Source organism: Pavona decussata, unplaced genomic scaffold (assembly GCF_977016875.1).
Source record: "Pavona decussata unplaced genomic scaffold, jaPavDecu1.1 SCAFFOLD_476, whole genome shotgun sequence".
Lineage (NCBI taxonomy): Eukaryota > Metazoa > Cnidaria > Anthozoa > Scleractinia > Agariciidae > Pavona > Pavona decussata.
In genome coordinates this window covers 258031-285000 of record NW_028145812.1, presented here as the reverse complement: position 1 = coordinate 285000, position 26970 = coordinate 258031, and the positions used below count along the sequence as shown (strand labels likewise).

The window sequence follows — 26970 nt, the reverse complement described above, 5'->3', positions numbered from 1 at the left end:
ATTGGATGGTCAGGCAGCCATTCTCGTGATTTCCCCGTTGAACAGCATCATCAAGGATCGAATAAGTGAAATGAGAGCACTTGGATATTCAGCGATTGTGATCACCTCCATTGTGTGGAATACTGGAATGCACCGAGCACGTGATTAGCTGAGGGTTTCATATATTCTTCAGCGCCAAATTTGTAATTTGGGATGTCGCCGATTTCTCAAACGATTTTCTAACAGCGACGTTGTCATTAGGATACATATTTACTACATTAATATGAGTTTCTGGTTTCTCCGAAATAACTTCTACATTACAGTTGCTATTTAGAATATCTTTATCTTGTTTATTGTATATTGTTTCTTGTTCTGGTCAGAGCATAATTTTGATTGAAAGGAGCTGCGTTTTTTTCTTCGATTCTGCTGCTTCATATCTTCAGTTGCAGAAAACAGTTTCTTGGCAAACCGGTAAAATTCTGCTGCATTTCTCAGTTCATGACTTCATGTTTTGCACACTCAGACAAAATTTTTGTTGTCGTTGTTGTTAACTCGGGAAGCCCGATTGTGCTAAGCATTCGGCCAAAATCGGAGTGGCACTTTCCTCCCTCGTTGTCACGAATTAAAGCAAATTTTGAAACAACATTGTTCTTCCCACGACTCAGATTTTATGCCACAAAGTCTACAGTGCCTGTTTGGATTCCCTCTGTTGAGGGCCTTCGCCCTCTCTTACAAACTTTTGTTGGTATTACCGAGATTATGTTTTCCACACTATTCTCATAATTTTCTGGTCGCTGGTTTCTGAATTTACAGTTCCAGCATAAATATTGTATTTTTATACTGGAATATTGGTATCTGATGTACTCTTCAACTGCAGAATACACTGAAAATGCGTTCTTCCACCATCATAGCTATTCTTAGTTTCAGGAAAGATAGTGAGGGTTGGGGCGAGCTAAAAGTGGATTCCTGTTTTACTCGCCCCATTTCACGGTCAGTTTTCGATAATAGAGAGGTTTAGCTTCGCGTTTACGGCAAACGCCAAACGGCAAGGGTCAAACCACTGTTTCTTCTAAAATGCATGGTTTCTGAATTCCCATGTCACTTGAGAGAAGCGACAGCCGGATTTTACGTTTCCGTTCCCAGGCTAGGTAAAATAGGCCCTGGCTCTGGCAATGGTTAAGGGGGCAGCTTAGGGCTTGCACTTAATAAAGTGTTTTTTGAATTAATAGTTGTAACATTTAAGTCAGTTTACAAATACGTAGATTAGAAAAAGCGGGGATTTCAGTTGCTAAATTTATATTATATGTTTATATCATTTTTTACAATAGAAAAACTCGTCTTAAGACGGAATTACCGTCTGACGGGTATTTAGTAAAGAAAGGTCACCACTTCACAGCTTCTTTCCCGAAATTCGTTAAATACGAAAATAAACTGAGAGGTGCTTTAAGAATTTTCCACTTTTGAGGTTACCCGGTACCTTCAGAGGTGTACTTCAGAGGTGTCTCGCGTCCAAGCGATGTAGCTCGTCCGGTTTAAACTGTAGATACCTGAACCCTTATAGCAAATTAAAGCTTATAAAACTGGCTATCCAACTAAACCAAGAATTTTGAAATAAAATGAATTGCCTAATTTTTTTTGCGCTGTTTTCTCGAATAATTTTTTTTCACTTGGAGGAGCCACTTTAAAGAGCTAAAACTCACAAGGAATTTGTTCGTTTGCCTTCAAATTTGAACAGTAGCTAGTTTAACATATAAACAACAAAAACGTTTCTGCGAATTTTTTATTTCGAAATATTTTTTTCTCCGAGAGCGATTTTTGTACGATTACTCCACATTTTTTTCATCCTAATTCGAAAATGCTGTATAACTTTTCACTGCGAATATGGCAAAACGCAGACACGTTTTTTTAGCGCTTTGGGTCCGGAAACTGAGAAGCAAATTAAATTAACAAAAAACAAAATTCACTTTGACTTGTAGCTTTAAAAAGGTGATTCGGACGCTCGCAATTAGAGGTCGTGAAAAATACGACAATTCATTTTATTTCAAAATTCTTGGTATAGTTCGATAGCCAGCTCTATAAGCTTTAATTTGATATGGGGGTTTAGTAGGTATCTACAGTTTAAACTGGACGCACTACATCGCTTAAACGCGAGACACCTCTGAAGGTACCGGGTAACCTTAACGAGCTTTGCGTCTTGGTCCTTATTTTAAAGTAATTTCTCCTTGCTTAGTTTGGGATCGTAAGCAGCTTTGACGGCATGGCGATGGCAACGAGAGCGTTACAAATGAAAGGATTACTTAGCAAAACAATGGCAGTGTTAGGGCTGGTAATGAATTTAGTCAAGAGAGGATGATTTAGCACATTTCTCCAATAGACATTAGGGTCCTTTAGATTCGAGCACTACGTTTCCTTGTTTAGCGAGAGCCAGAGTCCTGGGAACCTGAGTGGTTTGAAGTTTTGAAAGTCTTGCTCGTACTCAGTCCTGTACTTCTACACAAATCTAAATGAGCCCAGTGGCGTGGCATGACTATTAGCAGTCTTTTGGAGAGCGCTAGCATTTGAGTGAGTTTCAACTCATCTCGTTGGTGGCTCTTCCACGCTGAAGAAGTTGAATGAGTTAAAACACTCGCAAAAAGGGCGATTTACGCGGTACGACTTTGTCGCATGCGACGAGATTACGACAGGCCTACGACTTGAATTGTTTTGTTTAAATCAAACCTACAGCTCGCTTGCGACTGTCGTGTACGTCACAAAAATTGTCGTAGGATTTTAAAACATGTTTTAAAATCGTACGATAATCGTATGTATAGGCAAGAGAGTTGTGTCCGATTTGTTTTGCATGTATGACACGAGCAGTGCGCGCTCCAGAAACCGCATGCGACAGTCGTAAGCAAAAGTTGTACAGTCTAAATTGGCTTAAAGAAGTCCAAACAGCGCGACTCTCTCGTTGGCGCTACCTTTGCTGTTACTTCATAAGCTGATAGGTCCCAATATTACTGTTTCTTGTATATTTATTGATGACACTACAACGTCTTTTAATTTGGAAAAATTTTATCTTAAATGATATATACTTTTTTTTAGTTTCGTGACCTCCATTTTATTAAGTAATACTGTGTGGAGAGTTGAAATTTTGGTCACCATAGACGATTTTTAAGATAACGTCATTTTGTTAACACTACAAGAACAATTTTTCGTTTTTCGTCTAGACTGCGAACATTCTCCCTTATGCTAAAAAAAATTGGCGGGAAGAACGAAAAAAAAAAAAAAAAAGTGAGCGGGTACGACTTATTCGAGGGGCGAACGGCTAACTTTGTAGCGCGCTCGCCTTCCGGTTCCCGCGCTACTCGCGGATTCGCCACCCGCACCTCAAATATCGTGTCGTCCAGCTTTATGCGTTTATCACTGCGGATTTTCGAGCAAAGAAAAAGATTGCTCGCGGTCTATTTTTCCTTCTTTTTTAAACCTCAGTGGGATTACCAAATTTATATCTTAAACAAGTCAATTTTTTGTACTTGCTGTTAATGGTCTTCTCGTGGAAATGGTGTGCTAAGCTTCAAGGCTTATGGTTTGTGGAACACAATGCTGTTAGACCAAATGTGTTTGAGACGACTTCGTAGTCAAATTCGGCTTGGGTTTGGACTAAGTAAACGGCAGTAATAAACATTCAATTAAGTTATCCCAGACATTGAAATTGTAGAGAGCAAGGTCGGGCAGCGCACAAGTTGAATGAAGGTTAAAAGCGAGGGAACCCTCGCCCACTTCTAGACTCTCTTCATGTCCTTCCCTACCTTTGCTCTCCGCAATGGCCGCTTTCACGTGATACTGTAATATCTCAGGAGGAATAATTCGTCCGTCCGAGTGTGAACACGGCACTTGGTTGTTGAAGAGTCCATAGTACCCTAGCTTGCTAGAATAGTCTGTCATCAAATCCATGTGGATAGACATATAATGGGGCTAATAAAATCAGGCGAATTGCCCGTCTAAATTTCAAACTGACCCATTCAGTTACAGACGCGTAACATGTTGTAGATGGATATGTTAGACAGGAGAACTTTTAGGACCTAAAACTGGCCAGCACATGGTGGGAGAATTTGGATGAGCAGGAAGAAATAGTTAAATAAGTGTGTGTACTAAATTATTTAATATTTAATGTTTAAAAAAAAAGTTCAGTCAGGGGACTTTTTATAGGGATAACCTCGCGGTCCTCCTTTTCAAATATGTATCTTGTATCATGATTATGAGCATATATGTATTTGAATAAAGTATTATTATTATTATTATTATTATTATTATTATTATTATTATTATTATTATCATAATTATTATTTATCATCGTTATTATTAATTAATTAATACACTGTATGTAATATCAGCTTATCTTTTTTTGATCGCAATAGAGACGGTCAACTTTTTTCTTCAGTTTAGGAGTAAAAAGAACCTTGTGAGTGTTTATGAATTTGCCAATAAACGACTTTTTTAATTAATTAAGTGTGTTGTTCTACATATTAGATGTTATTTCTTGATAGATGTTGAATTCCTCGCAGACGTCTTAAAACACTTAACACTTCTTTACCTAGCCTCAAGGGACTAAGAACTTGAACTTGAACATTAATATTCTTGTTATCTGTTGAATATTATATTTTGACCTGATGATGGTGTCATGAGGACACCGAAACGTTGTATTGAATATAAATATGATTCCACCCGTAATTTTCATTATCAAATCGAAAACATTATCATGCCAGCTGATAGGTGTTGTTCTACATTTCGATTTTTACCATCTTGTGTAAATCTACGCTCATCCATAGCAGAAGCTGTCTCAATGGTGTCTAAGTTAATAAACCCTTTCGGGTGGCTGGTTTTTTGTGGATAATAATTGCTGGAAAAGGAAACATTTGTTCCGAAGAGGGGTTAAAATGCCTTTAAAGAAACACTTGAATGAATAATTTGTAGACCAAAGTAATGAGTAGTAAAATAAACACCCTCATCGCTACTTTCATACACTGTAACTGGTTTAATGACTCTAGCTTCTATTCCTCAGCATCGGTTGCTTTTATCCTGTGGTCACCTTTTCTCTACACCCTATACCCAGTCTCCTGATTGCGTTCGTTGGCTCATTCATGTATAGAGCTTTCCCTCAGTTTGTTTGCAAAGCCCATCGCTGTTTCGCAACTTTACAAGTCGACCCAAAAGCCATGCAGTGAGCGGATGAGTGCATTCCTTCACGAAACCCTTGTTAATCCCGTTTTGGGAGAATTTAACCGCGAAAATTAAGAGTTATGCAAATATATTAGACATTGCACACACGTCGGCATAAGGTTCTTTAATGTCTTAATAGTAGTGGAGCACCTACTTTTTTAGGTCGATTACATTTTCATGCCTGATGACTGAAACGAACGGGGCGATAGCTATAGCCTACGAGACAAGGGAATGGCGTCAGTTCTGACAGGCAAGCGGCAGGGTAGGGTGATTCCTGGGGATGTCCTTCTTAATATGAAATCCAAAATGACCCCCTTTTCAACCTGACTTCTAATTTCAGTTCCCTTCAAGTCCAGTCTTATTTCTCAGCATATTTCACATTGACAATCAGAGGTCCTTCTATATCATATAAACTCCCTCCCCTCCCTTGTACTGTGCCATAATGGATAAAAAAGCTTCCATGCTCGACTAAGTGTCAAGCCGCTTAAGGTCTATTTTTTTAATTGATTTTCTTTCTGGTCGAATGTCCTTTGTCATTTCCGTAATTATTTTCAGGTCGTTTCCGGTCTCAAAATACGTAGGAAGCAGGGTATGATTTTGTCTTTCCATTTGATGGCTTTAGATGAACATTGTTCCAATTTATATGCTCACTCTAACCTTCAACAACATGTTAAGGTTTCCAAGAATTGTGAACCTGATCGTCGCAAGGGTTGTGTTGGACATGAAATAAACGATTGCTTGGTTATGTTTTAGATGTGTAAACCCCCATGAATGATGAAAGGGAAAGTGAAATAATTTTTGATAAAACGCAGCTGTGAAAACATATGATCGGCAAGTGACGACCTCTTCCACTCTCTTCCTAAAAAAAACAGGGGGGAAAAAGGCCACACAGGTGAATATTACAAGAAAGTAGAAGCTGTTTGGACAACTCTACAATTTTTATGTTTAAAACAAGGAAAAGTGGAGCTATAACCCAAATATTAATTACACGCGTTGTCATTGGACAAAACACAGCACGTGATACAGCATGGGACTTTGGTAATCAGACGGTCAATAACAGTCGTCCGATTTGATAACAGTGGCTCAAACTTTTTTTTATCGAGGAAACAAAGAAACAACTAGCAAACTAATTAGCTTGCATTTGTTTAGCTGCAATCACACAGGGGCCATCACTAGCTGTTTTGTCTATTCCTAAGTAAAGTAATGATTCTGTAAAGAAAGCCCTCTCGGGATTGCTGGCATATCCAGCAGGACACAATGCCCTCGGCTTAAAGATTATCATCAAAGCTTAGCAGTTGCCCTCGGCGGTTTGCTTCTCAACCAACTGATTATTTTTCACACAATCTTTCAGCCTTGGCGATTTTCCTGCGATATACCAGTCGCCTGAAGGGGTTTATTTAAAAATTCATTACACACAGCTTTCTCGAAGTTTGTTTATAAAACCATTTCTGCTTCGCAAATTCGCAGGTCGACCCGAAGGTCATGCAGTGAGTGAATGAGTGCATTCTTTCCAGAGACCCTTATAAATCTCGTTTTGGAATAATTTAACTGCGAAATTAAGAGAATGCAAAGTTTTTGCTCGACGTTTGATTCATGATGCCGGTAACGAACAAGGCAATATCCTACGAGAGACGGCAATGGTGTAAGCTTTTAAGGCCGGTGGAGGGGTAGGTGGATTCATTAGAATTGTTTGTCCTCCGAAAAAAAAAATAAATAAATAAATAAAATAAAATAAAAGCAGAAGAAAAAGCTTCCGTGCTCGATCAAGTGCTAAGGCGCTTAATCCCTTGATCTAATCCTTTTAATCCTTTCTAAAATTCAGTTCCTTTTAGTTTGTACTGGCACGGGGAATAGCAGAGCAACTGGCGTCTTTCAAGAGGTACCGCAAGTATCTGGGATATTGAACAAAGGCAACAACAACTACAAGTTCTCTCTACAAGTTCCAATTTGTTTCATGTTCTGAACGCATCTTTTTTGTAAGCTAACTCACAGGAGGTTTCTTAAACCTATTACATCAAGCTTCACTAGGCTACAACCTACCCCTCAAGTATGAATCCTATGCAACGAAGCCAATGAGAACTATTGCATGTGACTCAGCAAAAGTTAAGTAATAATTTAGGAGGCTTTGTTTAGTTCCATTGGTACAGGGGAAGAAAAGGTAACTAGCTAGGAAACGGGGCACTGAGATTTGGAAGCCGTGAAAACTCAGTGAAGGGTCTGATCTAATGTAATTTTTATTATAATTAGCATGAGTTGTAAGTCTCCTAAGCGGAAACAGAAAACAATCAGAAGAACAGATATAACAGGTGGAAGCGTTTCCTGCGCAAACTTAGAATGAAGGAACTAGATAAATTGAGCCACGAAAATTTATTATTGGCCTTGCGTGCCTAAATCTTAAAATAAAATATGACTTAACTAAAATATTTAACGTCACAAGTTCACACTAATATCCCAGTATTTTTCACATCAATGATCTTGCTTCCTTATAGAAACAGTTTCCCTTAAATTACCCCCTTCCCCTCCTTTCCCTCCCCTCCCATGCACTGTAACGGAAAAAAAGTTTTCGTGCTCGACCAAGTGTTAAGCCGTTTAATCCTTTGTTTATTGATTTTCTTTCTGGTCACATGTTCTTTTCCATTTGATTAATTTTATGTCGATTCCGCTCTTAAAATAGTTGAAAGTAGAATATGGTTGTACCCTCTCAGTTGATGGCTTTAAATGAACATTGTTCCAATCAGGACACTCACTCTAACTTTCACCGATATGTTAAGGTTTCCAAGAATTGTGAACTTGATCGTCGCTAGAGTGGTTTTGGACACGGAATAAACGATGGCTTTGTAATAATTTTTTTTTTTTATTTTTATTTTTATTTTTTTTTTTTTTTTACCCCTTGAAGGACGAAAGGAAAAGTAAAATTATTTTTGATAAAACGCAGCTGTGGAAACATTTCATCAGCAAGTGACGACCTCTTCCATTCTTTATCTAAAAAAAGAGCCAAACGGCCACGTAACTGAATATTACGAGAAAGCATACAGAGGTTGTTTGGAAAACTATACTGTTATGTTTATAACAAGGAAAAGTAGAGATATAACCCGCTGATTAATTACGCGCGTTGTCATTGGACAAACAAGGCGCGTGATACAGTATGGGACTTTGGTAATCAGACGGTTAATGATAATCGTCCGATTTGATATATATAGTGGCCCAAAATTTTTGATCCGGAAAACAAAGAAACGACAGGAAACTAATTAGCTTGTATTTATTTAGCTACTATCACTCAGAGACCATCACTAGCTGTTTTCTGTTTTTCAATGTAAAGTAATGACTCAGTAAAGCAAGTTTTTTCTCTATTGTCTGCATATCCTGCAGGACATAATGCCCTCGCTTTGACGATTCTCCTCAAAGTTTAAGACTTGCTCTCGGATATTGCTTTTCAGACTTTTTCTTCCGATATACCAGTATCCTGATGGGGTTTGTTGCTCTGGTTCATCATATAGAGCTTGTCGCAGCTTGTTTGTAAAACTGTTGCTGTTTCTCATCTTTACGGGTCGGCCCGAAGGCGGTGCAGTGAGCGGATGAGTGCATTCCTTCAATAAAACCTTATTAATCTCGTTTTGGGAGAACTTTAATTTACTGAGAAAATTATGAGGATACAAACATCTTAGCTCTAAACTTAATAGCCAGTATACACTGTGCACACGTTGTCGTAGTACCTAATGGATGGAGATGTCAAGAGTGTTATTGTTAGTGGAGTGCCTATTGTTTAATGTGGATATGTAAAATCATGTATAAATCGATCACCTTCTGGTTATTCTCTTGTCCCTTTTGATAAAGCAGTGATCAACTCAGCTCTTTTTACTGGCAACAGTTCAGCAATTTTCATCAGACTGATAATTTGACGTTTCCTGTTTATAACATAGCTGGCTACCTTAGCTTACTGTAGAATTGCCGAGTTACATTTTCATGCATAATGACGTAAACGAACGGGTCGATAGTCGATGAGGAAGGCAATGGGGCCAACTCTCTCTCTCTCCCAGAGTTTGCTGGGGAGAGTGGGGGGGGGGGGGGGGGGGGATTCAATGGAATTTCTATACCACCCTGACTAATAGGGAATTATGAATGGCTCCCCTTTTCAACCTGGGTTCTAAAATTCAGTTCGCTTTCAATTCAGTGCAGATCTGGTTGGTCTTTAAGAATCATAACCGCTTTCAAATGTTCAGACCAAAATTTTTACGATCCATATCATTTCTTGAAAAGAAAATTCACAAACCCATTGCTTATCTGAGGGATTGCTACCCTCCCTCCCCCTCCTTCAAATTCGTTTTGGGGGGCAAAATAGCGTAATAGCTCAGTAATAGCCCGATGATTATTGACATGATGTTTAGAGACAGCTTGTAATCTTCTAGTTAGTATAACAATAATAGTAAACGTTTAAACTAAATTCAAACTTGCAACAAACTAAATGTAGCCCAGAATTAACACTGTTGTAAATCACGGTTCTTTGAAACAGTTTCAATAATTTCATCCAAATGGTCTGCCCTGCAGTATAATGTTGAAATCCACTTCAAGTACTGATCGGATCACGACTAATTCCGCCGTTTTGACAAATTTTCTTGTTTAACTGCAGGGAATATTTTCTCCTGTTCAATATGAAAACAAAAATCCCCACAAACATTGTCGCACTGAGTGACACCTTAAGTTTCATACTGTTTACAATTGGCCGTTAATTGAAAGAGTAGTCAATTGCGTTACATCTCATGGAATTTGTTCGTTTTCACTGTTACACAAGCCAGTAAGCGCCTTATGTTAAACGTTTTTACTTCCTGTTTGGTATGTGGATTTTATTCAGTCCTTTGTATGGGCGTCGAGAAAAGTGGTACTGTAGCCACGAAAAGATTTTGCTCTATACAACTGAAATGAACGACCAAGTGACTTTTTGTCGATCCAATTTGCTCGTCTGCGGCTTAAATTTTGAGTTTTTTTCCGAGGCTGTTTGCGCAGACTTATATTCCACATGACTATCCGGCATCGGCAGTGCTGCAATACTGAATGTCGAGTTTCTATGTGAATCGCCTAGTCACTCTTCTTTGTCAGAAGTTTCACAACTAAGAGTAAATCATCTCTTAGAATATATACTTTACTGCTGTTCCCAAAATGCACAAGCTCGCGTTTTTGCGGGGTATGGCATGACCCAAGTAAGAACTGATATTTTAAAAGTGGGCTTAAGCAGTCGGACGACACATTTACCTTCGGTACTTTGATAAAAGAAAAATGTGCAGTTATCATACTCTATACAGAGAAATAAAATTTTGAAATAAGTAATAATAATACAGACGCGAACCAATTTTTAATATATAGTCTGTCGGTTTCTTTCTGTCAATGGCTGGATGTTCGAAGGTGGCTGATTGTTAATTCTGATTTTTTATTTTGTTTTTTTTTTTTTCTATTTGAAGCTCTGGTAAGCGAGGACGGGAAACTTGAAACGATTCTTCACGGCATAAATTTGATAACGTGCATTCTTCAAATGGCAATAAATTTATTTATTGCTATATTAATAACTTAGTACCGGAAATAACAAACGCATATTTGACTGTTTCTTTTTCATCTAAAGTCACCCATTATGTGTTGGCCATTTTCAGGTCCTGAAAATTTAGTTTTCTGTCTGACAATTTATCCATCTTGAACATGTTACGCGTCTGTAACTGAACGAGTCGCTTATAATTTAGACGTGCAATTCGCCTGATTTTATAAGCCCCCTTATCCGTCTATTCATATGGATTTGAGGACAAAGTACTTATCATTCTAAAGGGCGATTTACAAGGTACGACTCTGTCGCGTGGTATAAGCTTACGACAGGCCTACGACACGAATTGTTTCGTGTAATTCAAACCTACAACTCGCTTACGACTGTCGTGTACGTCACAAAAAATCTCGTGGGATTTTAAAACATTTTTATGTATAAACATATGTGTAGGTATAGGCAATGTTAAATGACGAGAGTTGTTTTCGATTTTTTGCATGACGCGAGCAGCGCGCGCGCTCTAGAAATCGCATGCGATAGTCGTAAGCAAATGTTGTACCTGTCTAAATCGGCCTTAAGAGTATAGACTCTTCAACAACCAAGTGCCGTCGTGTTCTCACGTAGAGGGATAATTTTTGCGGACGGATTATTCTCCGTGAAGGCGGCCATTGCGTAGAGAAAAGGTAGGGAAAGACGTAAAGAGAGTCTGAAAGAAGGCGAGACTTTCCGGCTCATTTTTAATCCTTCTTGCAATTTGCGCGCTGCCCGAACCCGCTCTCCACAGTCATTATGCATGGAATAACTTAATTTAGGGTTTGTTAGTGCCGTTTACTTTGTTTGCACACAAGCCAAATTTGACGACGAAGTCGTCAAATAACGCATTTCGTCTAACAGTTCCACAAACCATAATCCCAACAGGCCATTTTCACAAAAACACCATTTTAAAACAAGTAAAATAATTCACTTTTTTATAATTAAATTTGGTAATCCCACCGAGGTTTAGAAAAGGACGAAAAATACACTGCGAGCGCTCTCTCCTTTACTCGAAATTAAGCCGGGAAGAACAGATAAAACTGAGCAAACACGAGGGGCGAGTGGCGAAGCCGCGAGTAGCGCGGGCATCGGAAGGCAAGCGCGCTATTCGTGGCTTCGGTGCTCGCGCCTCGAATCACTCGTGCTTACTTAGGTATTCGAACAAAAGAGAGACTACTCGCATTGCATAGGAAAAACAAAAACCTAAAGGATTCTAGTAGTTGTAACAAAATTACTTCATCATGAAAATCATCTATGGCAACCAGCATTTCAACTCCCCTTAAAGTATTATTTGATAAACATAGAGGTTATGAAACTAAACTGAGTAATAATTTAAGATAAAATCTTTTAAAATCAAAAGACGTTCTAGATATTGTTATAGAAAATGTACAAAGAATACTGTTATCGACTTTCGTCCTCACTCATTTTGTTCCTCAAATTGACCTAAATAAGCGTTAAACTGGAAGTTTTATCCCGTGTAAAAGTTAAACGATGGAATAAGAAAAGGCCATATTCCATGGAAATAGAAAAAACCAACATAGAAATGTTCATTTTATTGTTATAAGTCTGAGATCAGATGCATGAAGAGTACAAAGTACATACAAAATGAATTGTTTTTAATCAACCTCGTTCCAGGGTCTCTTCTCTTCACCTCCCTGGGAACGAGGTTGTGCCTTTAACTTGATACATGTGTAACTAACGTGCTTGTTTCCGTTGAGAATCTTTCTGAAAGGAACCATTCAAGAGGGCTCTATGCAATAGTGACATAAGGTCAAATTCATTCAAGTAAATGCGATATAAAATTCAACGAACATCTTACAACAGGCCAAATGTTTAATTGACAACTGACGCATGGCCAAAGTTTCTGTTTAGTGATATCTGAGATTTCGGACCAAGCGCTTCCTAGCCCAAAAAAGTGGTATTGTCCGCAACAATAAGGACTTCTGAAGATATTGTTACATACTCATTCTTTCGAAGTTTCGATCATTGATACAGCACAAGTATGAACACCAATAATACACTGAGTATTCCGACATCAGGGAATCTAATTTTTGTGTACCCTGCTAGCAGAACGTTTCTTTCTGGCAACTGAGTCTTTTGACATCTACGAAGTCATTCGCGTCTCAGGTATTTCGCGTAGTTGGCTTGTTTAGCGTCCCCGAGAGAAACTGGGACGCTAAACAAGCCAACTACGTGAATTATTTCGTACATCAAAAGACTTGCCAGAAAAAAAAAAAACGCTCTACTTGTTTCGGAAGAAATTTAGGGGCAAATTTTCCGCCGGGCAACTACCAGCTGATAGTCTTTCGACAGAAACAAAAAAACAACAACAAGAAAAAAACGATCTTTTGCGTAATTACTAGTGTCTGTAAACAGTTGTGGGCCTTCACCACTATCCACCTCCACCATGGTGAATATTTAAAAATAAAATAAATCACTTTATTTAAGTGTCAATGTGTTTCGCGCAGAGCACTAATTGGGGACACTTCACAGATCGAATTTGATTTTGGAAGAGTTGGTTTTTGTGAAGAGGGGAAAACCGGAGAAACCCGAGAAAGAACCTTTTGGAGCAAGGACGAAAGCCAGCAACAAACCCAATCCACACACGCCGAGACCAGAAATCAAACCCGGGACACAGTGATGGAAGGCGAGTGCTCTCACGACTACGCTATCCCTGCTTCGAGGCATGGGGTTGCGGACATGGCACCGGCGAGGGTACCAAAAGGCAACTGTTACTCCATCCGGCTACCTTCAGTTGCACCGACCTTCAATCGAATGATGCCCGCTAGGAGTACTGCCAGTAACGTTAAAGCAATAACCACTGCTCGTTCTTAGCCAGAGGTATACGCTTCAATTTCAGCACCCGTTGCTTGCTCTTAACCAACAGGGAACCCAACACTTCCACTGATAGGGGAACTGGTATCCGAACGTTCCGTAAGTCCATGGATATCTGAATAGTAGTAACCGCTCCGGCGAATTAGGAATAGCGACATCGACTCCGTGGAAGTTTATTCTCGCAGTGGGTACAGCCCACGACAGTGGGAAGGTCTCCAATGTGTGATGGTATCTCACCAGATAATTGTCCCTTATGGATGCTAAGTAAAATTTATGAAGCATTACTTCCGCTTTCTCACCGGCTGTTCTATTTTGAGCTTTCCACCTAACGAAGTCAAGAGACACTTTCCCATATGTCGACGCTAGTCCATTTGCATTGATACCAGACATAGCCAATTCACGGAAGGCTTGTGAAGGGTTTGAACTCAAGAGAAACGAAATATCTGCGTCATGATCGTGAGGAAGAATATCACCCGAGCGATAAGCACCGAACAATGTCCCTAAAATTAGAAAATGAAAGGAAAAAGTTGTGTTATTAAAACTTCCCGCTTTGTAAAGTTGAAAAGACACCTACGCCCGAGGCTAAGCAATGAAGTCAGCTTTTGCGTCACTAAGTTTATCCGTCTGTTTCACCAGTTAAAACGTAATTAGGACAAACGTAAACAAACGTCCTTAGTTATACGAAAATAAATAGCTCATGATTTCCACATAAGATCACTACAAAAGACGATCAAGTTAAAAATGCGAAACGCTGCGATTTAGTGAAAAAGCGATGGAATACACCGAAGAAAGTTGTATAGCCTCGTTTCCCTACGTTCGAAGATGACGGATTGATAGCTTTTTTTAACTTCCATGACCGTCGGTGATCGCTAGCGATGAGGGGGAAGCCAAACTTCAGATTCTTTGCATAACGACTAGACTGTGGTATCGAGGCACGACCGACCAAAAACTGGTAACTGCGATCGCTGTTCTCGAAACCGACTTGATCCCTTTGTCTGTATCGCTAAATCCATTGGATTCAGAGAGACGCCTTAGATACCCTAATCCCTTTCCTTCAAGTAAAATGAACTGCCAAAGTAACGTTTTATCCAACACAAAATTTATCTGTCACTTGCTCTGCTGATGAGATATTTCTGAGGGTTAAATCTTGACCGCTTCCGCGCTTTTTTTTTTATTAGAAAGCAAGTCCTTCCATTCTGAACTCTCGGCTCTTTTGTAGCGTAGCGTAGTGGTTAAGGCACCATACTTAAAATTCAGAGGTCCCAGCCGGATTCAAGTCCCGCTCTGACGAAATAGGTGGGGACCTTCATTGACTCGAATTTATCATGGTCTAAACATATGGATGAGATTGCTAAAATTATTACTTCTGATATAGGCGCTGTTAAGAGGGTTCAGGCCATTAATTTCTGAAGAAAAGATCATACTGCTACATCGAGCTCTTATTGAACCGCCTTTCAACTACTTCTCCCCTGTGTGGGAGGGTCTAAGTAACGACTTGGCCGACAAGTTAAACTACAAAATCGAGCTGTTAGGATTATAACTACTGTAGGTCTGAATTCTACACAAGTACCTCCAAGCTCCGTAACAGACTTGCGTGGGATGACCTTTATATCATGCACCAGACGAGTAAACCAAAAAGAAACCCCGGAGTACTCGCAAGACTTGTTCATGCCATTCAGCACTGATTATGAGCTCAGAAACAAAGAAAACAAATTTGGTCTGACCAAGCTCCGCACGGATTTTTATAAAACGCAACTTCTCCTGCAGTGGAGCTCGTTTGTTGAATAGTCTAACGTCAGACCAACTTTAAGAAGTTTAACGACAAGATAAATTTGTTAATGTCCTCCTCGAACTCCTGCACGGCAAACATGTTAATCACTTTGAGTGTGTATTTGTTTTTGTTTGTTTTGTTGTGTTGTTGTTTTGCTATTATGTTTTGTTATGTGACCAGACTTAAATTCCGGCTGGAGTTGTTTCTCGGTAGCCTCGAGCTCGTTTTGCGAAATCCATTCTTCCACCTCTGGGGACATTCTTCCACTTCCCTTCCAAAGCATGGACTAAAATTTACCATAGTCAAGCCAGTACACAACACCAAACTTGTCCAGCGCCCGGGAAATATTCTGCACCATGATTCTAAGCATTTGTTGCTTCTCATCAGGTAGGAAGTATTCGTCGTTATATCCCCCACTGACAGATGGTAACACAACAAGGTGGAGACTGGCAATGGCAGCCATCAAGACAAACCAGAGAATTATTGATAGCCTTGTCCATCTTCTTGGACTTAAAAATATCGGCCGAAAATGCGAGTCATTGTTGTTTAAAAATAATTCTTCACGTCGTCTTGATCCATGATACACGTTTTGGTGAAAACGCAACGATCGATCTCTGAAAGAAAGGAACGTCGTATTCAAATGTTAGAGAAGAGAAATTCGAATTTTAAAGAATTTTCGATCGCTCGCAAAAATAAAATACCAAAAAACGAGCGCGAGTGTTTCATCACGGTTTGCAAACACCGAGAAACCGATGAAAGCACGACCGCGAAGACTAGTTCTGGAGGGGGGGGGGGGGGGTGGGGGGTGTTGGGGATATACCTAGGGATATGTAATGAATGTGACACTTAAACGAATGTGAAACCAGGATGCCTCTCCCAGAGTCCATTGATGGAATAGCTAGTAAAAGTGAACTTAAAAGCTGTTAGGAGTTAAAGTCAATGAAGATCCATGTAATTGGGACACTCAATTCGAAAATATGCTGACCAAACTGAGTTCTAGACTGTGCATTCTTAGAGTTTGTAAATACTACGGCTACGCACTGCAAGAGGTCAGACTACTGTTTGACAGCCTGACAATGTCCCTTTTCACCTATGCGATTGAGGTGTGGGCTTGTGCCCACTATAGTAAATATCTCTCCCAAATTGATAGGTTTTGCAAGCGGGGTCTATGTTGTGGCTATACCAGCAAATACACACGTATGACTTCATGATGTAATTACTATCAAAGATAGGCTACTATGGGATAAGATAACTGCTGATAATACTCATCCCCTCCATGAACTGCTTCCAGCCAAGAAATCAAGAAGCCGTAGGAAAAGGGGACACCCTTACATTCTGCCACGTGTCAGAACTGAACGTCATAAACGCTGTTTTGTGAATAGATGCCTTTTAAATTTTATCTAACTGTCTTTGCACATTTGTAAATAGTTTGTGATTAGTTCTTTTTTATAGTAGTTAGTTATATGAAAGTATGACTCTGGGCTTGTTTCTTTCGGCGCATGTTAATAAAGAATTCATTCACTTACTTACTTTTCACTTCAGCTTACCTCGGACACTATTGTTTTAATACGGGATATACCTTTTGCTTTCTTTGTCTTACGTCACTTGGGAGTTTGGGTGGTTTTTACACCGACACCATGCGCCCAGATTTCATTATATCATTCATCCATTGTATAATTGCGAACGATGAGACTTGGCCGATACTCTCCCGTCACATGGTCAACTCTTGTTAATGAAGTACGAAATAAGTTATCTTTTTTATTACATAATTAATTTCTCCCTTCTCCCCTTACTTTTTTAAGGACGGTTCCTACCAATACCGAAGTATTTTGTGCGGTTTATGACTATGCAGGAAAAGAAGGATCTTAGCAAAGGCTATTAAAATCCAAAAACAACATTAGAGGTAACCCAGCATTTTTTTGTTTTTTTGTTTTTATAGATATATTAGCAACAATTATTCTAAAAGCAGTAAAATGCAAAGCAATGTATAACGTTTTTTTTTTTTTTTCAAATTGAACCTTATTATCTCTGAAAAATGCATGATTACCCCCAATTTTCTTTTTGGATACCGAAACCACTTGCTAATTTCTTCTTTCTTCCCATAGTTTTATTTTGCGCAAAATATCCCTGTATTAGTAGGCACCCTCCTTAGGAAACCCGAGTGTCTGGAGATGCGCGGAACGTATGCACAGTAACAAAAGTTGGCACCGTCCTTCATTGACTTTTGGTGTCTTTCATCGCTACTCGCATATCGCGGTGTCGGCTGCTACGTCGGTCAACACCCCTTGTAAGAAACAATATCCGACAGTCGACCAACTTTTGATGATCTGTCGGTGGTCCCTCGGTGATATGTTGGTGATCTGCTTGCGAACTAACGACCTAACATCGATAGCGTGAAGCGACCGACTGTCGGTTACACATCAGTCGATACATGGCCAATACTTGACTCATATTCGACGGAAACTCGACCGCTACCTGCTTGATAAATTGACCGACAGTCTTCCGAGATGTCGACCGCTACATCGGTAGATACCCCCATAAGACACTAGATCCTTTTTTTCCTCATACAAACCTTACAATTTTGCTATTCACTATGCAAAAAACACTTGATGCGTATGCAAGTGAGAAAAGGAACAATCATTCGATACGCGACGGCGACATGATATTTCAGATTCTTTGCTTTTTAAGCCACTGTCAAGCGTTGTGGAAATGACCAATTAACAAGCGTTTGAATTTAAGCAGGCTATCGCGTTAGTCAGTTCCACATGGCGGCAGCCTTCATTATTTTCTTCGTTTCTATTTTTGGCTGATTAGAACTGTTACTAGCTGCAAATTCGTTCACGGTCCTCTGTGCACGTGATCATCACTTTGCGCTACATAAATTTTAATATTATTATTATATTATTTGCACCAGTATTCACCTGTGATATTGCAAAGACACGGGAGATTCAATATCTCAACTGCTATTTTAACGTAGTCAAAGAGAACCTATCTGCTAAACGCTACGTGCTGTACGCTGTAGACGATATAAAGGATTTACCATGTAATATAACGCATATAACGCACATAACGTTTCAAAGACAGGTCATTGGAATTGCGCTAATTTTTAGAACAGGTAACATTTTTAAAGCCAAAACCTTTTAAAATGGGATCCAAATTAGGAGCATAGCCAACTCCCATCCCGAGAGGGTGTTTAAATATTTAAGACAGAGCAAGATGACAGCTCTTCGCATTTTAATGGTAACCAATTAAATTGTTACGAACATCGCACTTCACGCCACCCATAAAATTGCTTAATGACTGCCCCCCCCCCCCCCCCCTAAAAAAAAAGCGCCCTTTTCGGTTCCTGTTTAACGATTTAGCACTTAAAGTATTTGTGTTTCAATGTGCTTGCTGTATGTGACTCGTTGTTTGCTTACGATGGATTTCAAGTGCAAATAATAAGACATGTTGATTATAAATTAAAAAGTCACGCAATTATTATTCAAATACGCGCGGTGGTCAAGAATCGGCATCATTATTTTGTCAAAAAGGCTGACTCTTGAACGAATGTTTTCCTGGCAAGACAATGAATTTCCAAATTTTTGAAAATAACGAGTGCAATACAACTTGGTAAGTCGATAGTTAATTAATTATCGTTGCCAAGAAATGATAAGAAAATTCAACAACAACAACGTCCCGCTTCAGCCTAGTTCGGGTGACCTTCCGTATGACTTTCCGTATGTACGGTGTAACAGTGACCGTGGTAGGAATAGTGCAAGGTACAGAGGGCCCATTGTCTGGAATTTGCTGCCTAAAGCCATCAAGGATGCTTCCTCCCTACAGCTTTTTAAACAAAAACTTAGACAGGCCTCAAGGACATTAGATCGCATTCAATTCGAAAAGGAGGCCTGCGTGATAACATCCAAGCAAACGGATTTTTTATATTTCTAAGTTCTTGGAATTTCTTTACTTTTTCTTTAGAATTGTACATACATTTAAGCAGTCTTTTTAGTTCCTGGCAGGTCCACACCAGCCTTTGGGTTGCCACAAACCGACCTGCCTTAACAAAAATTATATGTATGTATGTATGTATGTATGTATGTATGTATGTATGTATGTATGTATGTATGTATGTATGTATGTATGTATGTATGTATGTATGTATGTATGTATGTATGTATGTATGTATGTATGTATGTATATGTATGTACCTGTAATATCGTATTAATTTCGGAGGATCGATGGTCCAGCAGCCTTAGCAGGCTTTTATAATTCTGGCTACATTGTACTTCAAATGTTGCACATCCACGTATTGGCAAATTCAGTGAACGCTACCTAGCCCTCACTAGATCAACATACATCGGTGCGAGTGCAAGCATTTATAGCATTTCATACCCTCGATATATACAATTTCATAGTCGGCTCATCTCCGGTGTAATATAATTTCTTCCTCACAGCTAATAAACCTAGCCCTGACAATACAAAAAAGCCCATTAAACACAGCTTCGATAAAAGAAAGGGAAAAACTGAAAAAACATCCTCACCAATAAACCCAACCGTGATAGTAGTCCATAAAAAAAAAAAAAAACGATTAAAAGAAAACGAATATAATAAATTTAATATATTACATTGCGGATAGCCTTCATGTTAATATCCTTGAATCGTCTACTTCCCCGTGCGTGCAGTGATCTTCTAAAGTCGTGCACATAACATGCCACAGGACGGGCCCTTGCGAAGTTGAGGTAAAATCGCGGTATTCTCTACCATTTTACCATAAATTCGACATGATTACTAGAGATCAGTAATGCATTATACTTATATAAAACCTAAAAAAAAAAAACACGCCACTGACCAATGACTAAATGATCGTTCATCCAGACATTAACATGTCTCGTGAACTTACCTGAAGATAATTTTGCCTTTAGTGTTGCCGTCGTCCTGTTTCTTCACTCTGGAGTTCAGAATTATTGAAATATACACGCAGTACACTTTTAACTGAATGTTTCCGTGTTCTACGGTGTTTGGAATTCACTCGGATGCGGAGAACTGGACTCTAAAGCAACAACGTTTCCGCTTCAGCCTAGTTCGTGTGACCTGCAAAATATCTGGTAATTCCGGGGAATCGTTGATCTACTGCCTTAGCAGACTTTTAAAAATGCTGGTTACATCGTACTTCAAATGTTGCACATCCACGTATTGGCGACTTCAGTGAACGCTACAAACCCTAGTCCTGAGTAGATATACGTCGGTGCGAGTGCAAGCATTAGCATTTCATACCCTCGATATATGCAACTTCATATTCGGCTCATCTCTGGTGCAATATAATTTATTCGTTTTCTTTGTTTTATGGACTATTGTCAGGGTTAGGTTTATTAATGAGGATGAGTTTGTTTCTTTTCTTTTTACCACAACTGTGTATTATGGGCTATTTTATATTGTAAGGGTTAGGTTTATTAGCTGTAAGGAATAAAATTAGATTACACCGCGGGTAACCCCCATATTAATATTCCTTGAACTCGGTGTCATCAACTTTGCTGTGTGTGCAGTTATCTTCTAAAGTCGTGCACATACATGTCACAGGACCTCCTTGCGAAGTCGAGCAAAAACGTTGAGGTAAAATCGCGTTATTTTCGACCATTTTACCATAAATTCCACATGATTACTAGAGAGTTATAGCAATACAGATATAAAACGTGAAATCACACAGGCCAGTAATGACTATCAGACATTAAAATGTCTCGTGAACTTACTTGGAGATAATTTTGCCTTTGGTGTTTTTGTCGTCCTGTTTCTTCACTCTGGAGTTCGGAATTATTGAAATATACACATAGTACACTTGCAACTGAATCAGTTTCCGTGTTCAACGGTGTTTGGAATTTACCTGGATGCGGACAGCTGGACTCTAAAGACACATTTGCTCTTCGTGAGGTGGGAGAAACAAGATGCCTGCTATACTGGCATTACGCGTGATGCTGGGGCTGATTCATTTATTCCAACTGTATGCTTCGCCGATTGATAAAACTATCCTTGCTAATGGAATAGTTTGAGTCACGACGATCGCGTTACGTTGTTTCCCTTGTGTTACGCGACTCAGACTATCACCGGAAGTTTGTGAAATTCCATTACAATAAAGTAAGCTTCTCAATGACCTCTTTTCAGTCTCGCGTCGTGCTCTAAGACTGTCAAACAAAGCACGATTCCTTCGCCAGGAACTCACCAATTTCCACCGTTTAAAATGTCGGGTGCTTCTTAGAAGTTACTCTTTCGATTCACCGCTTCAAAATGGTAAAATTTCCGTTTGAAAACGGCACACTTGAGTCCACAACATGTTAACAATATGGCGCGACAATTTAATCCGTTTTTAATAAATATATCAAATGATGCGTTGACGTCACACAGGTAGGGGTGAGTGGGTCCCCTCCCTCACGATATAAGCGACAAGAATGGATTTTGATTGGCCTGCTTCTGTTGAAGACAATCAGAACAATACATCCCGAGTAGGAGAGGGGAGCGTTTAATGAATAAATTAATGTACAGATTTGTGGCTACAAGGAAGAAAAAAAAAAAGAAATCGACCCGTTTTTAGACACGGTATGCCCCCTCAGGGCATCCCGCGTAATATAGATACGTACAGTCTGTCTCTTCCACTTGCTTCTGGAGTTTGTCTTTAGCTTGTTGACGTTCGGTCTTCAGAGTTTCATTAGTTTTTGACACCTTTTCCAAAGATGTTTTTAAAACGCTGACTTTTCTTTCTTTTGACTGAAGGGACAATTTTAACTGTTGTATGTCCTCTCTCAAAGTAGAGTTTTCTTTTAAGATGCTTGTGACCGACTTTTGAAGGTCCGCTAACATGTCACGTATTTCGTAAAGCGTTGGTTCTTCCTCCGAAGCTGCATGATCAGATTCTTTATGGTCCGCCATGTTATCGCTATCTTCTTCGTGAGCGTTTGGTTTGTTATTTGGCTGCTTAGCGATGTTCGTTTCTTCCTCTGTCGAACCGCAGTCTCCACGTTTGTTTTTCTTGCGAGTCATATGCCCATTAACCAAAGATTTTCACCGAAAGAGAGGAGGGAAGACGCTGCTCAAAATTCACGTCCGCTCCACACGAGCTCCACGCATGATTCTGTACACGGCGCTCGATGATTTGGAGCAGTATACCAGGAAAAATAACCTAGAAATTCATGGCATACCAAAAGATTGCAATTCAACGACGGAAGAGGTAGTATTAAAATTGGCAACCTCGTTAAATGTTAATGTTAATCCGAGTGACATTGAGATAACACAAAAACTCAAACGATGTGGCAATAATTCGAGTCCAGTTATTGTCAAATTTATTAGCCACAAGGTTAGAACGAGTTTATATAAGGAAAGAGTTAAGTTAAGGAATGTTAAAGTGTCGGATGTGTTTCCCAGTTATTCCAATGCAGTGAGGAGTGAAAAACCTCGAATCTTTCTCAACGAAAACCTGACGAATTATAGACGAGGACTTGTATGGAGGGCAAGCGAAATGAAAAAAGATGGGCTTTTGACAAGTTTTTGGACAATCGATGGAAAAATCTTTGTTAAAACATCACCGAGTGGCGACCCTGTTCGAATCTTCGGTTACTATGATTTAGACAACCTGTTAGCGAACTTGTTGTTTTACTCGACAAAACAATGTTTGAATTGACAGAGGAAAATTTACCGTTACTGCAATCCTTACAAATAATCTTATTAGCTTGTTGATTAACTCAGAGAGGAGGGAAATATGAGTGGGAACATTCACGAGATTAGTACCCAATTTGGACTTTAAGTGTTCTGTGTTCGAAACTTTCGTTTTATTATTATTATTTTCGTCATATTTTTGAGTGTATTTATTAAAGCCTATTTCGTATTGAGTATGATGTCTAACAAACAAACATGTAAAATCATCTAAAATTCAAAATTCTATAAAGAGGAGTAGCATTTTTGCATATCTTAAAGATCAAAACGCTACCTTTTATTTTCTACAGGAAACATATTCCGAATCGTGTGATGAGTCATTCTGGAAAAACGAATGGGGAGGTGAAATCTTTTTTTTCTCATGGCACTCGCCACAGTAAAGGAGCTTGCATATTATTAAATCCATCTATCAAAGAAAACAAAATTAAAAACTCCCTAAGCGACAACTCAGGAAGAATTGTTTTAATTAACCTCATACATAATGGTATGGAATTATCACTCTGTAATATATATGCGCCCAATGATCATGCTGGAATAAAACTATTCCAATGGAGAAAACAAACTGGAAAAAGATATTTAATTGGTTCCAAAGACGTGTAGAGAAAATAGATTAAGAGACTTTAACTTCAAATTCATTCACAGAATTGTCGTGACTAAAAAGGAGCTCTTTAGATTTAATATTAAATCAGATAGTAATTGCATATACTACGGAGAACCAGACTCTATAGACCACACCTTTTTAGATTGCCAATGTACAAAGTCTTTTACTAAGGATGCGCTGCAATGGTTTAATGTAGAAAATAATTGTAATTTTAATATAAACACTGAAGATTTTCTTTTTGGTGTTTCTTATGTGTCGAGTGTTCCAACAAAGAAATTGAATTATACCCTCCTCTTCCTACATTATTATATTTATAAAAAAAAGTTCCAGAATGACTCGCCACCTCTATTGCTCCCGGACTTTATCAAAAAAACGAAATATAAATATAAAATTGAAAAAATTTCTTAAGATATATATAATGAATGCTCCTCTTCTTCTTACATTGTAAAGTGCTGTAAGTGTAGCGTGGGGCCTGGGCCTGAGCTAGCTCGGGCATGCGTTGTAAGTTGTGACGCGAACATGCTTGTAGTCGAGCTTTCATGTTGTGTTTGAGACTGATGTACGATAAACTGTTTGTGAGACTAGTTGTGTCTTTAGTAGTGTTACATTTGGTGGCAGCGGTGGGATCTGTAATGATGGAAGCAACTGTGAAAGCTTTGGAGACGAAAGTGGCCCACCTTGCGAAGAAAGGCGAAACAGCGTCCAGTTCGCCCGGCTCCGCGCGTTCACCGATCGTTTTGGCGGATCATTCTCTTCGCATTAAACCCGAAACTTTCTCGGCTGCTTCGGGGGAAAACTGGCTAGTATGGTTGCGAAAAATTAAAAACATCGCTTCATTGAATAAATGGAAAGCCGAGCTTCGATGTCAAATTTTGCCAGCTTACCTGAAAGGCCTCGCCGAGCAGACATACCACAGTCTTACTGCCGAGCAAACATCCACATGGGAGGTTCTTGAACGCGCTCTGACAGATCGTTTTCATCCCAAAGAATCACGACAAGTGCACATTTCCACTCTGCGAGCTAAGTTACGCCGACCTGACGAGGATTTACATCAATTGCGATGCGAAATTTCCCGCCTTGTCGAGTTGGCATATCCCGACGACCCTTCAGCAATACTTGATCGTACTGCAAGAGATTTCTTTATTGGCGCTTTAACTCCCCTTACGTTACGAGAGAAGGTGTTAGATTTGGGCCCGAACACCCTGGATGAGGCACTGGCGGCTGCTCAGCGATATGAATCGAATCAAAAAGTGTTAAGCCAAGGGAGTGCTCACGTCCTTTCTTCAACTTCCGAAGAGATGGACGGGAATTCTACTCCACATCAGACGACTCCAGAACACTTTCAAGTAAAGGTCAAAATGAAATTGAGCCATGCCATGAACCTTTTGAGTGTGCTTTTCAAAAGATCCAAATGACCACCCCTAAATGTTTTCATTTTCATGTTTTAAGCTCATGACGTGTCATTTGTTATCAAGTAAGCTTAAAAAATAAATGCCTCCCCCACCCCTCCCACATGGCATTTGACCATGTACCATGCCTGGGAAGAAGGGAATTGAATTTGGCTGGGGTAGAGAAATTGAACTGAATTTACACTGTACCTTTGGCATGGAAGAATTTGGACTTTTCTTTTTTTTTTTTTTCTTCTATTTGAAAACAATAATTATTGAACAACTGAGACAATATAATATATAAAATTATTATGCTCTTAATTCATAATAATAGTACAAGAGAGTGCATGGTAATAAGTAATAAATCGATATTGAGATGCCGAAGCCGGGGGCTTATATGGCATGCACAATTCATACAGGAGATTGGTCAAAATGGTGCAATTACTTTACAGTTTACAAATGAATAAATAAATAGATAAATATTAATGTTAATAATAGTGGTAATAATAATAATAATAACTTAAATGAAAAAATTAAATAAATAACAAATAAAATATTAAATTAAGCTAAGCCCTGTATACGAGAGCCCCAAAGGACATGAATTCACAATTTGATTGAAAGTAATCTCTAAGTTTTTGTCTACAATTCGAGATAGTAAGCAAATCACCTAAATCAAGAGGGTTTTCATTCCAAATTTGAGGGCCTTGTGCACGAAGTGCAAAAGCCCCTTAAGATTCATAAGCTTTCTTCAAGTCAATTCTTCCCTATTATAATACATACTTGCATGGTGCTATAAACATCATAACCTCCCTCAGGTAGATGTTTACAATGTACCTCCTGTATACGTAGGTGGAATTGTTATCACTTGGTAAAAATAAAATGAAATTCAAGTCAATGATAAAAAAAGCTCCTTATGATCCCAAGTTTCCCTGCTGAAGAGTAAGCTTCTATGCGTATGAATTGAGTACACAATGTCTTTTATGGAATTAATGAGTCATAAGTGTCTTTGAAGTAGCTGTTTCTTCAGCGGTCTGTGCAGTTTAAGTATTGCATTCTGAAAAGAAATAAAATAAAACCAATATTGTTAATGTATTTTAGTAAGCAATGAGAGAGTAATGTACAATTGTCTTTTAAGGTGTCTTAATAATCATAACATTCTCTCTGACAATCAGTATGGTTTTAGCAAGCATTACTCCACCGCTAGCGCTTATGCTCTTGCTTGTTTATATGACAAAATCTCTTCCGTCATTGACAATAAGGATTGCACAGTTGGTATTTTTATAGACTTGTCCCAGGCCTTTGACACCGTTAATCATAACATTTTGATTTCAAAATTAGAGCATTATGGTGTTCGTGGCACTTCACTTAGAGGGTTCGAAAGCTATCTAAGCAATAGACAACAATATGTGGAATTTAATGGTGTCAGTTCGGAGTCTTGCAAAATTAAGTGCGGGGTGCCTCAGGGTTCTATACTAGGTCCCCTACTCTTTCTACTCTATATATGAATAATATGAATAAATGATCCGTCTAACGTGTCAGAGGTTGTGGATTTTATTCTTTTTGCAGATGATATCAACCACAAAGATTTTAACTTGCTTCCTGGAATCTTGAATTCTGAAATGCTTAACAATGGTGTCGAGCAAACAAGCTGTCCATTCACTTTAAAAAATATATCTATTATATATAATATACAATCTAATATAATCTATAATCTGATATATCTATTCAAATTGACAACAATGCAATTGAACGTGTGAAATAGACAGTATTTTTAGGTGTTATCCTTGATGAGCATTTGTCCTGGAAGCCTCACATTCTTAGTGTTTCTGGAAAAATATCAAAATCAATAGCTATTATTTATAAGTCTAGTTTTTGCCTTCCCAAAAGCTCCTTACGCTCCTTGTACTATAGTCTAAGTTTACCCTTACTTAATTTATTGTGTTTCTGTGTGGGGATCGAC

The 26970-nt window shown here is 38.9% G+C and overlaps 1 protein-coding gene and 1 long non-coding RNA gene across 2 annotated transcripts in view; one reads left to right on the top strand and one right to left on the bottom strand.

Annotated features, from left to right (window-relative positions):
• Positions 1-26970, top strand: part of LOC146450230 (uncharacterized) — a 90754-nt gene that overhangs the window by 53114 nt on the left and 10670 nt on the right. The gene's annotated exons all lie outside the window — the stretch shown is intronic.
• On the bottom strand, positions 13427-15801 carry LOC146450231 (ribitol 5-phosphate transferase FKRP-like). The gene is made up of 2 exons (XM_085100610.1): positions 15636-15801; positions 13427-14067 (listed from the first exon to the last, which is right to left on the bottom strand). The coding sequence occupies exons 1-2, from the start codon at positions 15799-15801 to the stop codon at positions 13589-13591; spliced, it is 645 nt and encodes a 214-aa protein (XP_084956736.1). The 3' UTR covers positions 13427-13588.

Excerpts from the sequence above, each read along its gene's own strand:
- LOC146450231 (XM_085100610.1), bottom strand. The coding sequence starts at position 15,801 with ATGGCTGCCATTGCCAGTCTCCACCTTGTTGTGTTACCATCTGTCAGT. Across the intron at positions 14,068-15,635 it reads TGTGTACTGGCTTGACTATG|GGACATTGTTCGGTGCTTAT; the intron begins GTAAATTTTAGT and ends TTCTAATTTTAG.